Genomic DNA, 15,398 nt, shown 5'->3' with positions numbered 1-15,398 from the left:
ACAACATAACAAAATTTCTCTTCATTTACAAAAAGTAATATTGAAGGACACCAACTTACACCATTAAAACACAAATAAACCAGGTACGAAACTTTAATACAATTTAATAAACGAAAACATACATTTAATGAATAGACACTAGTTTAATTAAAGTAGTTAAATCTTACAAACATAACAGCTACTTAGGAAATCAATGATCACAAGTGATAATAAATGTGCAATTCAAATTGTTATGGCCTATGATTAATTTAGCTGTGCAAAAATTTGATTAATGTAACAATATCGCATTTATCAATCAATACTACTAGCGCCATCTCGTGGTGTTCGCCTGCATTACCAAGCCTCCGCGGATCACCGTGCTTATTGCAAGATGTATCCAGTTTAGGAAGTGTTTACGCCACTCGCCGCTGGATGACACTAGCACATTGAGAGTCGATTTCTACACCGCGGTGTCCAGATTTTTTTTCCCTTAAAGACCTTCCGACGATTATGTTGAATATTGTAAGTAAGAAGAAAGTAGCAAGTAAAGTAATAACCTGAGGTTGCATCTGACTGTGACGTTCTTTAGGGGAATCGCAGATTGGGACTTCCGAAGGCGCATTACGAATATTTGCCCCACGACTCCGCGTCTGTCTCCAACGTCCTGATTGGAATTGGTTGACGGACGGAGCACGCACGCACCTATTTTTGTATAATACGCTGGTACTGCGAAGTAAAATTACACTTTTTGCTACACCCTGGCCTTCTTATTTGGACCCTGCACCTCAAGCTTGTCAGCCGAGAACTTCACACCTTTTATATTAATTATTTTTTTCGAACATATCGAATTGCACAGCTTTTTCGAAACGAAAGCGAAACTGTTATTATTAAACATTATTTATAATTTAAATTAAATTAAACTAAATTTTCCTGGTTCTTTTAACTAAACAAATTTCAATTTTTCTTACAAAATCCACCTCCAATGCTAAAGCCAAGTGTATCACAAGAAGTCTTTTCCAATTTTATCAATAAAACATTATACAACCAATTTTTGGGATGGCTTAAAAAACCATAAAGGTCAATCAAATAAACGAACCTATATTTTGAATGATATTACAAACTGTATCATCTCATTACCGACAACAGCAGGCCAACTTTCAAGAGACGAATTTCTGCAATAGATTTTGCTATTTTTATATCATTAGCTTATTCATCATTTTTGCCATAGGACGTCCACTGCTGAACATAGGCCTTCCCCAATGATTTCCAGAATGGCCGGTTGGTGGCGGCCTACCTTATTACTCAAAATCAATTGAGAATTTCTTCATAGATTGATAAGCTGGCATAACTATTGAAACTTATTATTTTATGCATAAATTGTTACAGGATACAATAAATAATAATATTTGGCCACTTCTATTACAGTTGCAGTTGTGTCAATAATTACTGGAAAATCGAAATTGTGAATAATACCTACTAAAATCACATTAATATCAATTTGAAACTTCTAAAATTATGAAAACTATGTTATAACGCATTTTAAATTGCACATAAAATACTAATAGAGACACGGGTAATATAATATTGGAATTGTTATGTGAATTATGTCGATCTAACAAAGGTTTTAGTATTAATATTGATTCTCCTATTTGAGATTGTAAACTGTGTAGTTAGCACCTTGGTACATTATGAATTGACAATGATTTATTGAAATGTATGTTTGTATATTATAAAACCTATAGAGAAATAAACCAAATGTGGATATAAAAATATTTAAAAGAGAATTAGAAAAAATTCGCGGCAAAATTAAGGCACAGGCAATGAATGAATCGGTGGGTAGTGTATTTTATATTAGTTTCGAAAATGGTTAGGTACCATAATATGATGAATGTATCAAATAGGAGGCAAGCATGTTCATACAGCGGATATTATAAAAGTATAAAAATATAACTTCCATTTTACAGTCCGACCACGATCCTGGCAAACGCAGCGCGGCGGCGCCACTTCCAAACTAATCTGTCAAAAATTAGAATAACTTTTGTAGTTCCGATTCCCGCCACGCTCATCCAGATCCTTGTCGGGCTGTAAGTAGCTACTTTGTATTCGTCGACTAAGCGAGCAATGCCCACACAGTTTTCGTAACAATATTAATTTGTAATCCGTCATATTCGAGTGTATCCTGAAATAGAAAAAAGTTTTTTTAATAACGATAAAATATTACACCTACGTTTGATATTTTATTTACAATGTGAGAATGAATAAATTGTTTATTTATGAGTTAATTTATATAAAATAATTGCTTTTGATAAGTAGACTATGTATTTAAGTAAGAAAAATAGTTCTCATTATTATGCAACAAGGCTTACTTTCATTATTTTATGTAATGCTTATTACTATTACAACTACCCTACATATTAATGTTTCGTGCTATCATATAAATAAGAAGAAAGCCATACAAAAAGCTTTAAAATATCAACAAATCACCTATTTATAATTGTCGACTGGCAAGCAATGCCTCATTTTCTTCTCATTTGGCAAGTCCGCCTTTTGTACACTTGTGCTTTTGAACTCAAATAATACATTAGATACCTACGGCATTTTACTTCTTGAAGTCGTCAAGTCAAAAATATTAACAAGGTCTTAATATTTAAATGCTTACTTTCAAAATGCTTAGCTTTTCATTCAAAAATGCCATTTCCATTTCCGCGAGTTTTTATGCAACTACACTTGAATTATCTTGATGAATTCGATCAAATAAAATTAGCAGAATAGGGGCTAAATAAAGAAAATTAATGATGGGATTTGAAGTGCGAAGAATAACTGGATACGTGTGATACTGGATGGAGCGATATAATTGTTAGTATGTTGTGCATGTGAGAAGCAAATTAACTAGTTTTTACACTAGCTAGAAGGTAAATGTGTATCCACTAGGCAACTGACGCGACCACGTGATCCTATTTGGCAAAGCTGTATGATTTGATATGACTGTTGGCAGTTTTTTTTACAGCGTCAAATAGCCTGTGACACCCAAAGTGGCCAAAAAGTTGTCAGCACAACCTTATTCCAATTGTAACAAAGACGTGTTGCGAACTTATTGGCTACTTTGACTGTCACGAAATATCTGACGTTGACTGTACAGGCACAGTACATCACACTAAGAGTAGGCGCACACCGTTGATTTTTAGTTGGCCGATAGTTGTGCCCGATTTTAAATTGTATGAAGAATCGGCCAAATCGAATCGGCGTAGTGTGCGCACTCCCAGACATGCCCATACTGATCAACTGCTCGACTAAACTATCGGCCGACGAAAAATCAACTGTGTGCGCCACTCTAAACATATTTGCTGCAAAATAGCATCTGTTACAAGTGAATAAAGTACCGCAGTGCTTTAGTCAGTACACGAGGTTGTTGAAAGTTCATCCATATCCTGTAATGTCCTATATGATAAGCAAAATGTCTTGCTACATGTTGCCTTATGGATACACGGTTGAAACTTGTCGCCCTTTCCAAATTTTTGTATAAATAAAATGAGAGAAAAATCTCAAATAATCACGAATTTATACAATCCTACAGTATGTTCGATGAAGATGCATTATAGGCATGCAGATATGTGCTTTCTACTCTAATAGAGGCTTTTAAATTATGTGATATGTAACTCAATAGGCAAAAATGTCTTTAAATTACTTTAACACATAGATAATGCTTTCTAACCATAACAATGCCCAAATTATGCAGTTCAAACTTATTAACATCTAAGCAAACTTTGTACTATGGTGAACAGATAATGAATAAACAAACTTACTTACTTTTTCTTAATCTACATGATACGTGGAACACTCAAAAATAAATATTAGTTCATACCATGGTAGGAAATACAAAATGTACTAACTAATGCTACTTTTTAAATGTTAACATAAAATAATGCTAACAAATGTTTGTTGTGCGGGTATCGAATCAGCGACCTCAGGTGTCTGCAACGTGAACTACGGACCGTCGAAAAAAGAAAGTGTTGCCAGGATATTTAAACTATAGCCTGACCAGGAACATAAAAACCCTGGCATAGAGGCGCGTCAATTGCATTTGATAGTGCAACACTGAGTACAGTCGTACCTTTGTTAAATTAATAGGCTAACTTTATGTATCAGGATTCAGGATTACGGGCTAATTTGATATTTTCATAAATTAACGAAAAAATATTATTATAGGTAACCTGGTTTAAATAAATTAAATGAAACCATCAATCGAGCTAGTAGGATGTATTTTATTATTCATTAATAATCAAATTCAGAACTTGAATATTCAACTGCAATGTCTGCTCATGAACGCTTCAAACTCGGTACTTCTTTCCCAATTCATTATAATTCAACACTTAGAAAACAAAAACTTTCAAATAGGTAGTTGAAACAAACCACAGCTAATTTTCATAGTGGACTGTACTATACGATAAACATGTCAGTAAACTGACAACCTTTGTCGAAAACATTATTCAATGAAAATACTGTCCGAACCTTTAGTATTTCTCTTCGACAAATACTTTAACACATTGTGAACCACTTTTCTTTCACGACTATAAAAAGATTTTAGCAATATAATTCACAAAATCAATTGCGCATATTTAAAATAAAGTTTGTTTACACTTTGACAGCAATAGACTGACATGCAAGGTGACATGTCAATGAAGTTTTCAGTTACTGTTGCCATTAAAAGAAATTAGTACCATTAGTTTTCCGCAACATGGCGAGGGTTTTTATGTTCCTGGTCGGGCTATAATTACTAGAAATAATTTCAAAATGTGTGATTAATATGATGCGTCATTTAATCAAGATTCACACTTAACATGCGCTATGGCACACAATTATACAGGGTGTTAGGTAAATGGGTATATAAGCCGACACTAGCCCATGTTAACATAGGCATATAAATGGTATGGTGAAGTCAGAAATTTGATATCATCATTTTATTCTTTTTCATTTTCATACCAAATAAATTTTTATAAAATCCGATTTGTATGAAAATTAAAATAATTAAAATGAAAATAAATTTTCTGACTTCACCATACCATTTATATGCCCATGTTAACATGGGCTAGTGTCGGCTCATATACCCATTTACCTAACACCCTGTATTTACCCATATGCATTACATGCCACATAATTTATCTGGTATAGCTGTTAGCACAAACTACATTATCAAGTCAACAATAATCACCGTGCCTCAGAAATTCATATCTAAGCCTATTTGATACATAACTTCCTCCATATCTCTCTCCGCGGTGCAGTCACCCGTACCGTTGGCTTGCTGGGCCGATTTCGATGTGGTCGCTTCTTCCGAGCTGGTGGAAGCGGCAAGCTTGAGGGGGGCTAGGCCGATGATGACTCGGATTTGGTCGGTGAGGTGTGGCGCGGACACCACTTGGTGGTATATGCCTTCTGCTGTGCTCAGTATTCTGTCTACGTCGAGACACATTGATAGGTCGTTGACGTGCTGGAAAAAGAAAGTAAGAATTCAAGTACATATTCAAATATTACAGCAATATTGACTAATCGCACACTCACTGTGGGCGCCCGTCGCACAGTCGCGACAGCAATATAATTACGCGCGAGCGATAAGGATGGGTAGCTTGGGGTCATTGGACAATTTCTACGTGCTCACAGACCAGACTATAGCTGTTTAATTCGTGGATAGATTTTGTGAAAACCGATTTATTCATGCTACTTTTTTACATATTCTATGTGCTCACAGACCAGACTATAGCTGTTTAATTCGTGGATAGATTTTGTGAAAACCCATTTATTCATGCTACTTTTTTACATATAGGAAAGAAATATATTCATAAAAAATAAACTTACCTTCAAAATTTCCGTAAAACCGTAGTCTTTGCCCATGATAATGTCCTTTTCGGCGTCGAGTATGGCAACACAAACTAGTAAATGGAAATTGCTACATGGCAACCCGGTCCAAAGCACCTCCCATAGCCTGGAAAAAATAAAAAAATCTGTATGAGTATCCTGAAAATGGCCTACACAGGATTAGAAAAAAACACCCATCCAATTAATATTTACAAGAAATGGCAGTTGTGTATGAAACGAAAAACGAACTGCCTGACCAGTGGAGCGGAGAGAATAGGATTGGTCGCTAGCTATATTGCCTAATAGGAGAGCTTAAAATCTCCGCTCCACTGCAAAGACCAGGGTTTTGCAAAGTTGCTTAAAAAATTATACTTTTATAGCCTGACCAGGAACATAAAAACCCTGGCATAGAGGCGCGTCAATTGCATTTGATAGTGCAACACTGAGTACAGTCGTACCTGTGTTAAATTAATAGGCTAACTTTATTTATCAGGATTCAGGATTACGGGCTAATTTGATTTTTTCATAAATTAACGAAAAAATATTATTATAGGTAACCTGGTTTAAATAAATTAAACGAAACCATCAATCGAGCTAGTAGGATTTTTTTATTATTCATCAATAATCAAATTCAGAACTTGAATATTCAACTGCAATGTCTGCTCATGAACGCTTCAAACTCGGTACTTCTTTCCCAATTCCATAAAATTCAAAACTTAGAAAGTGACAAAAAACTTTAAAATAGGTAGTTGAAACAGACTACAGCTAATTTTCATGGTGGACTGTACTATACGATAAACATGTCAGTCAATTTGACAACCTTTGTCGGAAACATTATTCAATGAAAATATTGTCCGAACCCTTAGTATTTCTCTTCGACAAATACATTAACACATTGTGAACCACTTTTCTTTCACGACTATAAAAATATTTTAGCAATTTAATTCACAAAATCAATTGCACACATTTAAAATAAAGTTTGTTTACACTTTGACAACAATAGACTGACATGCAAGGTGACATGTCAATGAAGTTTTCAGTTACTGTTGCCATTAAAAGAAATTAGTACCATTAGTTTTCCGCAACATGGCGAGGGTTTTTATGTTCCTGGTCAGGCTATAAATGTGAAGCGCGCAAGTGGAACGGGAAAACGGAGTACGGATCGTAGCTAGATGGCGGAGCTAGGTCTTCAGCACGTGACGAATCATTTGAGTAGACGGCGGCGGGTGGGTTGAATCGTTCGCGCTCATTTCTCTACTAAATGCAGAGCTGTACAGCTAGTACACGTTATGTTTGTTTGGCCGTTTGGCCGAACCTTTAGCACGCACGTTCCTCGTCCATGCTGAGCGTTTCCATTCGTCTTTTAGCTTGCTTCGCGTCAATGTGCTCACCTCATGATGTCTCCGTGCGAGAACTTCCGCTTGAACCAGACGAGCAGCCAGCGGAAGCAGAATTACATGTTGGCGGAGTCTTTCTGTAGTACAAGAACAACAGCAGCGCTTGCAGCTGCAGCTTGATGCCTGCCTGTAAATGGGAAACTGAACACTATAACTCCATCTCACCTCATAATGTCTCCATGCGAGAACTCCCGCTTGAACCAGACGAGCAGCCAGCGGAAGCAGAAGTACATGTTAGCGGAGTCTTTCTGCGCGAGGTGCTGGGCCAGCGCCGGGCTCGCGAACGACAGCAGCGCTTGCAGCTGCTGCAGCTGCTGCTTCATGCCGGCCTGGTCCATGTCGAAGTTCGACTCCTGGGGAGGTTAATATACGGTTCAAAATCAAATGAAGCGACCACAGATCACAGAAACTAAAGGGAGATGTGACAAGGGGGCGTGGCCGATGTCGCAGCAATATGCCCAAAAACAGAACACATTGCTCGTGAAAACAATGATGACAGCAGCGACGTCATAATGTAAACAGCTTACATTGCTTACGTAGTACTAAAGATTATTCGAACATTGAGTACTGATACCGCAGTGGATAATGAACACATATTTTGATTACTTTGTGTGTGTGAACTTCTAATGCGACACTGAAACTCAGCGCATTAGTTGGCATCTCTCTAGATCTCTATGGAAGCGACAACAGTTCGATAGTGGCGGTGTCGGATCTGTGTGCCTACCATGAGTTTACGTTAGGTGTGCTCGCTAGCGACTGCGTAAAAAAATGACATTTAAATGTATGACATATTGTTCAGCGCCCCTAGCGGCTACTTTCAAGAAATAAAATCTTCATATAATTTTTTGACGTATTCGCTAGCGAGCTCACCTAACGTAAACTCATGGTAGGCACACAGATCCGACAGCGACGGGCTCGCGAAAGTAAGGCTGCAGCAGTTAAGAAGTTGCTGCAGCCTTACTTTCGCGAGCCCGTTGCTACTTCATGGCGGCCTGGTCCATGTCGAAGTTCGACTCCTGAGGATACGGGAACTTTAGATTGATAGATACCCTTTGCACATTTTACTATAGAATAGAGACGCGTCTGGGTATTCAAAATAAAGTACATACAGGTCTTCTGTTACTATGTATTTTGTGATTTTACCCTGACTATAGGGTACAGGATATTTGACACCACCAGTCGCCGAGCTCCTATCGTACGCAAGAAACTAGGCGTAAGATCCTACGTGGACGGCGCGCAATTCCGGTGTGGACCCAGCTTTGGACATACTTTTTGATCTACCAAAACGTGATTTTCCCATCGATTCATTTTATGACACAGGCTACACATTTGATTAAAAACTTTGGGCTACTGCCCATTAATATGAGGCAATTGATTCGTGTCATACTTACTGTAAATCACATTTGATTAAAAACTTTGGGCTACTGCCTATTAATATGAGGCGCTTGATTAGTCATACTTACTGTAAATCTAGCTAAAATTAAGTTAAACTCACCTAATAACAACATGAATACAGAAATTGTAAAATTAATGTACCATCGGCAACATAGAAGAAAGAAAAACATAATAACGAAGAAGAAAAACATAGTATTTTATGTTAAGTTGATAAATAAGTAAATATTGTTTTAACTGTAATGTCTAACATTATAATATTTTAAGTTAGGTACTTGCAAATTGTATTATATATTACCTATAAAAGTTATAAGTAGGTAGACGTATAAGATTTATAAATTTAATTATTGTTAATAATATTTAATAACTGTTATTTTGTATTGCTGTGCCCAACCGGGTGTGCATTTGTATGTTAGTACCTAGTACCTAACAATATACAGTGTATCCATTATGTGCAATAAATAAATAAATAAATAAATAAATAAACAGTGTTAACTGCCCATTGCCAGTCATGTCATCTCGTTCTATCGCAAAGAATCGCCATTTGATTAGAGCGAAAGCAAAAACGGAAATGGATAGTTAACAGTGTGGCCGTGTGTACCTACTACGATAAAGTTATCATCTGGGATCTACTTACAATTTTGTCCATGAACCCGACGAAACACCAAAAGCTGTCCACTTCATTGCCCATCAACAACAACAATGGTGCCAATATGTCACTCATTCCTTGCACATAGCCCAGGTCAAAGTTGTACATAACATACGTCATGAGTATATCCTGGAGGACCACCAAGTTTGGGTTATTATCTCCCGCAAAGAACGGGTGGGTTCTGTCTGTTCTGTTAACATCCTTTTCCACCAGACTTTTTCTGTCCCTGTATTCTGAAAACCGGGCCTCCTGCCCTTCGGTCATGGATCGCCATTGCAGCTTCATGGAGAAGTATTCTTCTGTCTTCTTCTTCTGTAGAGAGCGGAGTTCAGAGTGTGTCATTCTCCAGGGGTAGTAATCGAGGAGGTATTTCCAAACTGATTGTCTGATTGTGTGCGCGACGCCCTGCGGGTAGACAGTTGTTAAACAAATAAAATAAAATAAAATAAAATAAATAAATAACTGATGCTGATCCAGCCCTTAACTCAGTTCCTGAGGTATGGAAGCGGCACGGGAGGGGTGACATTGACATTATAATTTAACAGGGCATACAAATTTGAAGTCTCGCTGACGTTTGACCGTCACAAAATCATCCTCCTGTGCCGCTCCCATACCTCAAGAGATTTTAGTATTCAGTGTTACAACTTTTAAACGGGACTTATCCCGTCACTGCAATTCTTGTATACCAGGGATCTACCGGGTAGGCTATACCCGGCTTTCAACCCAACCAATGAAGGTTGATTAATCCTGGGGGATATCTAACTGTCTTAGAGCCAGCAGCGAATTCAATCAGAAGATAATAGGACTTCGAATAATATCTAGGAAATACGATAACAAGTCATTAGTTATTGGAAACTTTAAAAGGAAGTATCGTAAAATATAAACTGATTTTTTGAAGTTTTGTTGTAACATTCATCATTAACTTATACTTTATAGGATGCATGTTGTTAGGTTACAATTTAATCCATAAGCTTACGTGCTATACAATTTGTTTTGCGTCTTTAATAAATAAATAAAATAAATAAAGAAATATAAACACTCACGCCTCGGAATATCAACTGTTTGACGCCCTCCACCTCCGTGACGCGGCCCTCTGTGTCCTGGAGTCCCTCCCACTTCTCAGTCGACAGTGGAGCGCCTCTGCAAACGAACACCACAATATAAACCCCCATTTTTTTTTAAGAAAGAAAAGTTTAACCCTCCCGGATTAACGGGGACGAGATTTGTTGAACTCTTGACACCCCGTAGAGTTTTTAATTTTTGATTAACAAGAATGATAATTTAGTGAGATAATGAGTTAGAAGATGGGATATTTCTTTTACAAATAAATTTGAGTGTGGTAGTTTTCTTATTCTGTAAGCACTGTTGAAGATGGGAAAATCTGTATCGTGACAATAGTGGCGTTCTATAGGGCGTTCATACTCTTGTGAGCTACCAGCAGCTCTTAGGCCTCAGCCTCGAACTTAGCGGGCAGCGGGGCGGCGGCGGCGGCGGCGCGGGAGCGGCAGGATCTTATGCGTAAAATCAAATAGACCGGTTCTCGAAAACAGCGGCGCGGGCAACGAGCGGGCAGCGGCGAGGGAGCGGGCAACGAGCGGGCAGCGCACTCCTTCTTTTGCCCACAATTAATCGAGCGTTAGGAATAAATTTGAATCGAAATAAAATTGTCGCCGTTGTTCAGACATTTCGTTTGCGAATAAAAACAAATATCTCGACAACACAACCCCGAACACAACACTTCGCCGCTAAAGCGCCGCGCGAGCTGCCCGCTTGTTTCGAGAACGGGTCTGCGTTGCCCGCCCCGCTCCAGCGCCGCCGCCGCTCCCCGCTAAGTTCGAGGCTGAGGCCTTAGGACGACTCCGTCTCGCATTTTTGCAAGCATTTTGGCGACCGCGGCGGAAGGGCCCTGCCACACCACACTAGCGGATTGCAAGCGTTTACTGGGTGGGCGCCGCCGCTCCGCTTACAATCCGCCAGTGTGGCAAGGCCCTTCCGCCGCGGTCGCCAAAATGCTTGCAATAATGTCGCGGCGTGTTCGCCGCGGAAACGTCGCGGACACGGGGCGTAAACTCGAGGCGGAGACATTAAGAATCCGCGACGTGTTCGCACAGCCGTGGCGTGTTCGCCGCGGAAACGCGGCGTCGTCGCTTCTCTTTGAAAACGCTTGCAAACCGCCAGTGTGGCAGCTAACTTAGGAACCTTGCTGGAGTGTTACCTAGGTATAGAGGGAACCTCTGCTAAAGTGTTACCTAGGTATAGAGGGCCGCGGCGGCAGCGTGGGCTTGACGCTGACGACCTCGTACTCCTCGGCTCGCGTGACGGTGGTGGCGTCTTCCAGCGCGCTCATACTCTTGGTCAGCAACTCGGCCACTTCTTCAGAGACGTCCCTCTTGCCGTTCATACCTTCGTTGCCGTAATAAACTAAAATTGGATTAGGTTGATTAGATAGCTATAAAAAATCTATATCTATAAAAGCGAAAGGTCACTGATTGACTGGACTCGCTCATCCCGAAATCTCAGAAACTACAAGTGCTAGGAGTCTCAAATTTTGCATGGGGGTTCCTTTTAGAACGTAGGTGCTCAATAAGACGGGATTTGCAAAATTCAATCCCTATGGGGGTTAAATGGGATCCACGCGAACTAAGTCGCGGGCAGCCGCTAGTTTAATATACAATCACGAATTATCACAAACCCGCCATTTCAAATATTTCAAGAAATGCAAAAAATATTATTATGCTTGTGAGCTCTAAAAATAATAGAAGTTTTTATATAAATTTCAAACAGCCTATAATGCACACTTACCAATATCAGTGAGCTTGGAAAAGGCTTCCATAGTAGTCTCATAGGGCCTCTGCTTGAAATTCGACACCAAATTCCACACCACATCTGTTGTATTCTCCGTAAAAATATCCAACTCTGCGAAGGACCTGTTAAGAACTTGCGATTCAATGTTAGGTTCAACGACGACGTATGTGTTTCTATCGTGCCTCGTCTTCGCCGTTTTGACGTGGTTCTTTAGATAGGCGACGAATATTTCCGCGTTCCCGTGTTGGAAGTAGAATGTGGTCTGCCAAACGCCAGGTTTCGTGGAGAACTGCATCTGCTGGCTGTTGCGGGTTATCCGGAACGTTTTTAGGTCCTGAAGAGGGATCTTGATGATGCGGGCGCGAGCTGTGGCGTAGTCTGACGTCATGTTCCCGCTGAGTGTGCGTTGACGACGGCCTGATTGCAAAATAAATGTTCTGAAGACTAATACTTTCTCTGTTTTGCCTAAGGTTTGGGTCATATTTACTGCTTCTACATAGCTACCAGGGCTTGAATGGAATTTGGCTCTGTTAAGTAAGTCCAGGATTTTATTTTTTCATTTAATAAAGAAAATCTACAACATTTGTTTCAAGAACATTTTATTTATTTATTTATTTATACTTCAATGCCAAAAATATTAACATTAGGCGAACTTAATGCCATAAGGCATTCTCATCCAGTTTACCTTTGGGTTATGCAGAAAAATTATTTAATTATTTTGACTATTATTCATAAAATTAATTGAAAATGGGAATATTTACTAAGTATTGCTCACCAATAGTGTTAACCACTGCCCATTCCTGGTCTTGTGTGTCGGAGTCGATAGTGATCAAGTCGTTTGGTCGCCACTCAATACATTTTGTGCCATCTCCGTTCTGGACAATACAGAGCATTCCGGGCGAATTCAAGTCTGGGCTCAGCCGGTTTGAGGCTGATTTGAGCAGCACCCCATCTTGTGTAAAGAGGTCCTGATTAACAAAAAAACATTCTTAATTATACTTATCAGAAAAAAATTACAATCACAAAAACAAAATTTTCATTCTTTTTAACCGACTTCAAAAAAGGAGGAGGTTATATGTTCGACTGTATGTATTTTTTTTTTCTATGTATGTTCACCGATTACTTCGTCAATTGTGGACCGATTTTCAAAATTCTTTTTTTGTTCGATAGGGTACACTTCTGAGGTGGTCCCATTGTCACCAAGTCAGGATCTGATGATGGGATCCTAGGGAAATCGAGGGCAAACCTCAAATTTTATAGGCACGTATATCGTTTTTCAATCTTTTTCTTAAGTANGTCATCGGATGAAATAAGATTTATCTTGATCTCATCAGAAAACAGCACATTAATCCATTGAGCAAAAGCCTAATGTCCATACTTTCTTGCAAACGCCAATCTTGCTTCTTTGTGTTCCATCTTCAGTAGTGGAACTTTTCGAGGAACTCTTCTTACAAGCTTTGCCTCCACCAGTCGCCTTCTGACGGTCCTCGCAGATACTCCAACAGTCGGTTCTGGTCCAAAAATCTCGCTCTTGATCAGAACGGAACCCTTAAAGGGGTCTCTCTTTGCGAGAGTGACCATTCTGCGATCATCTTGTATGGTTGTTTTTATTGGCCTCTTCCTTTTAAGCATACTTTCTGTGGTTTCATGATTTTGAAATAAGCCACTGCATCGTAGATTCATGTTTTTGGAACATTTCAGATGATCTGCAATTTACCGGTATGGCCATCCACACTGATAAAGATTGATTATAACTTAGCGCATTGTTGCTTTTCTTTCAGCCCATTACCTTTAATAATTTGATGAGTTTTTAACTCGGAAGATAAGAATATCGCTTTTCAAATTGATGCCGAAATTACAAATGAACAGAATAAAGTTAGTTTTAGTAAGTTATTACTTTTTATTTTTTTTAATTTAGAAGGAAAAACTTAAGCGTCCCTAATTAGGTGGCCAGACCGTCCGTACCATAATTACCGATTCATGTGATTTGATCAAATTTTTTTATTAATTTAGTAAGTTTTTTTTGTTGTTATTGTATTCTGTTAAATAGAGTACTTGATAGTCAATATTTTTACAAAGTAACAGTCAGTAATATCGAATGAAGCTCACAATAATAGGATATGAACACTTAGTATTGCTTAGTATTCTGTCTGTCCCTAATTAGTTGACCACGACTGTATATCAACTTTTAAAATTTATTACTAAAAGATACAACATCAACTCAAGTCAAAGCATAACTGATTTATTATTTGTATACCCACAATTAGATACAATATTAGAAACTGTCAATGTCAACCAAATACACAATATACCTTTCCACCATAATCAAAAGACAAAACAAAACTAAATAATTCACTTAATTAAACAATGATAATTAATNATTCAAGTATTTGCTCCTGGAAATCATCATCTCATATTGATGAGCTGATGATAGAAGGTAAAACTCCTTAATGCTTAGGAGTTGGAGGATAATTATTTTAATTTTATAGATAAGTATAGTTTCTAAAGTTATTCAAGTGTTTACATCAGATATTCATCATCTCATCATGATGAATTGGTCATGGTAGGTACAACTCCTTAATGCTTAGGAGTTGGAGGATAATTATTTAAATATTATAAGTACAAATAGACCAACAGTTGTATTCTTTAATGTTTTTAAGGTGGGCTGACGGTTTAAGGTCTTTTAGGTTTCCTATATGGTAACCTGTATTTTGTATGGAATATTATTTACACTAGACATGAAGAATATTGTGTCAATATACTGCCTACCTTCAGTGGTAACATCAAGGTAATAATTAGTTAACTAAAAAGCAAGAAATAAGTAAAATTTTATAAAAAAAAAAAACCGACTCCAAAAAACCTACACTAAAAAGTAGAAAAATAATTACTAATTTCCTACCTATTAGGACGAATTAATATTTATGTAGGTATACCATGATTGATACTTTTGGAGTCGGTGCAGGCAAACTTTACATGTTTCATAATCTTGGCACCGACTCCAGAAGTATCAATCATGGTATACCTACATAAATATTAATTCGTCCTAATAGGTAGGAAATTAGTAATTATTTTTCTACTTTTTTTAACTAAAAGAAATTGCAAAAAAAAAAACACTTTTTACAAAGAAACTTAGTCAATACTATTTCAGGGTTCGAGGATATATATCAAGGGATATATATCAAGATATATATCGGATATATATCCGATATATATCAAGCCGGTATTGATGATATACAGTCGTGGTCAACTAATTAGGGACATTATATGACTAAAACACAAGACCGTCTCTCCAGTCCGAAAAAAAAAATCTTCACGAGGCTTTGTAG

At 38.0% G+C, this 15,398-nt stretch overlaps 1 protein-coding gene across 4 annotated transcripts; it reads right to left on the bottom strand.

The window, feature by feature from the left end:
* Positions 1-818: 818 nt before the first annotated feature.
* On the bottom strand, positions 819-13,066 carry Tbc1d15-17 (TBC1 domain family member 15/17). 4 transcript variants are annotated; one of them, XM_028319846.1, is made up of 9 exons: positions 12,848-13,066; positions 12,070-12,489; positions 11,517-11,670; positions 10,311-10,407; positions 9,256-9,672; positions 7,392-7,579; positions 5,830-5,956; positions 5,231-5,464; positions 819-2,158 (listed from the first exon to the last, which is right to left on the bottom strand). In XM_028319846.1, exons 1-9 carry the CDS (start codon positions 12,963-12,965, stop codon positions 2,090-2,092), a joined length of 1,824 nt encoding a protein of 607 aa, XP_028175647.1. In that variant the 5' UTR covers positions 12,966-13,066; the 3' UTR covers positions 819-2,089. The 4 variants fall into 4 exon arrangements, with proteins under 4 accessions (XP_028175647.1, XP_028175645.1, XP_028175649.1 ...); XM_028319844.1 differs by having other exon boundaries at positions 11,517-11,688; positions 12,848-13,064; XM_028319848.1 differs by having other exon boundaries at positions 5,269-5,464; positions 11,517-11,688; positions 12,848-13,064.
* Positions 13,067-15,398: the final 2,332 nt, after the last annotated feature.

The sequence above is a fragment of the Ostrinia furnacalis genome, unplaced genomic scaffold (genome assembly GCF_004193835.3).
Source record: "Ostrinia furnacalis isolate ACB-3 unplaced genomic scaffold, ASM419383v2 OfSCF7336, whole genome shotgun sequence".
Classification (NCBI taxonomy): Eukaryota; Metazoa; Arthropoda; class Insecta; order Lepidoptera; family Crambidae; genus Ostrinia; species Ostrinia furnacalis.
Note: the sequence above shows the minus strand (reverse complement) of the source record. Positions and strands in the feature narration are given on the sequence as shown.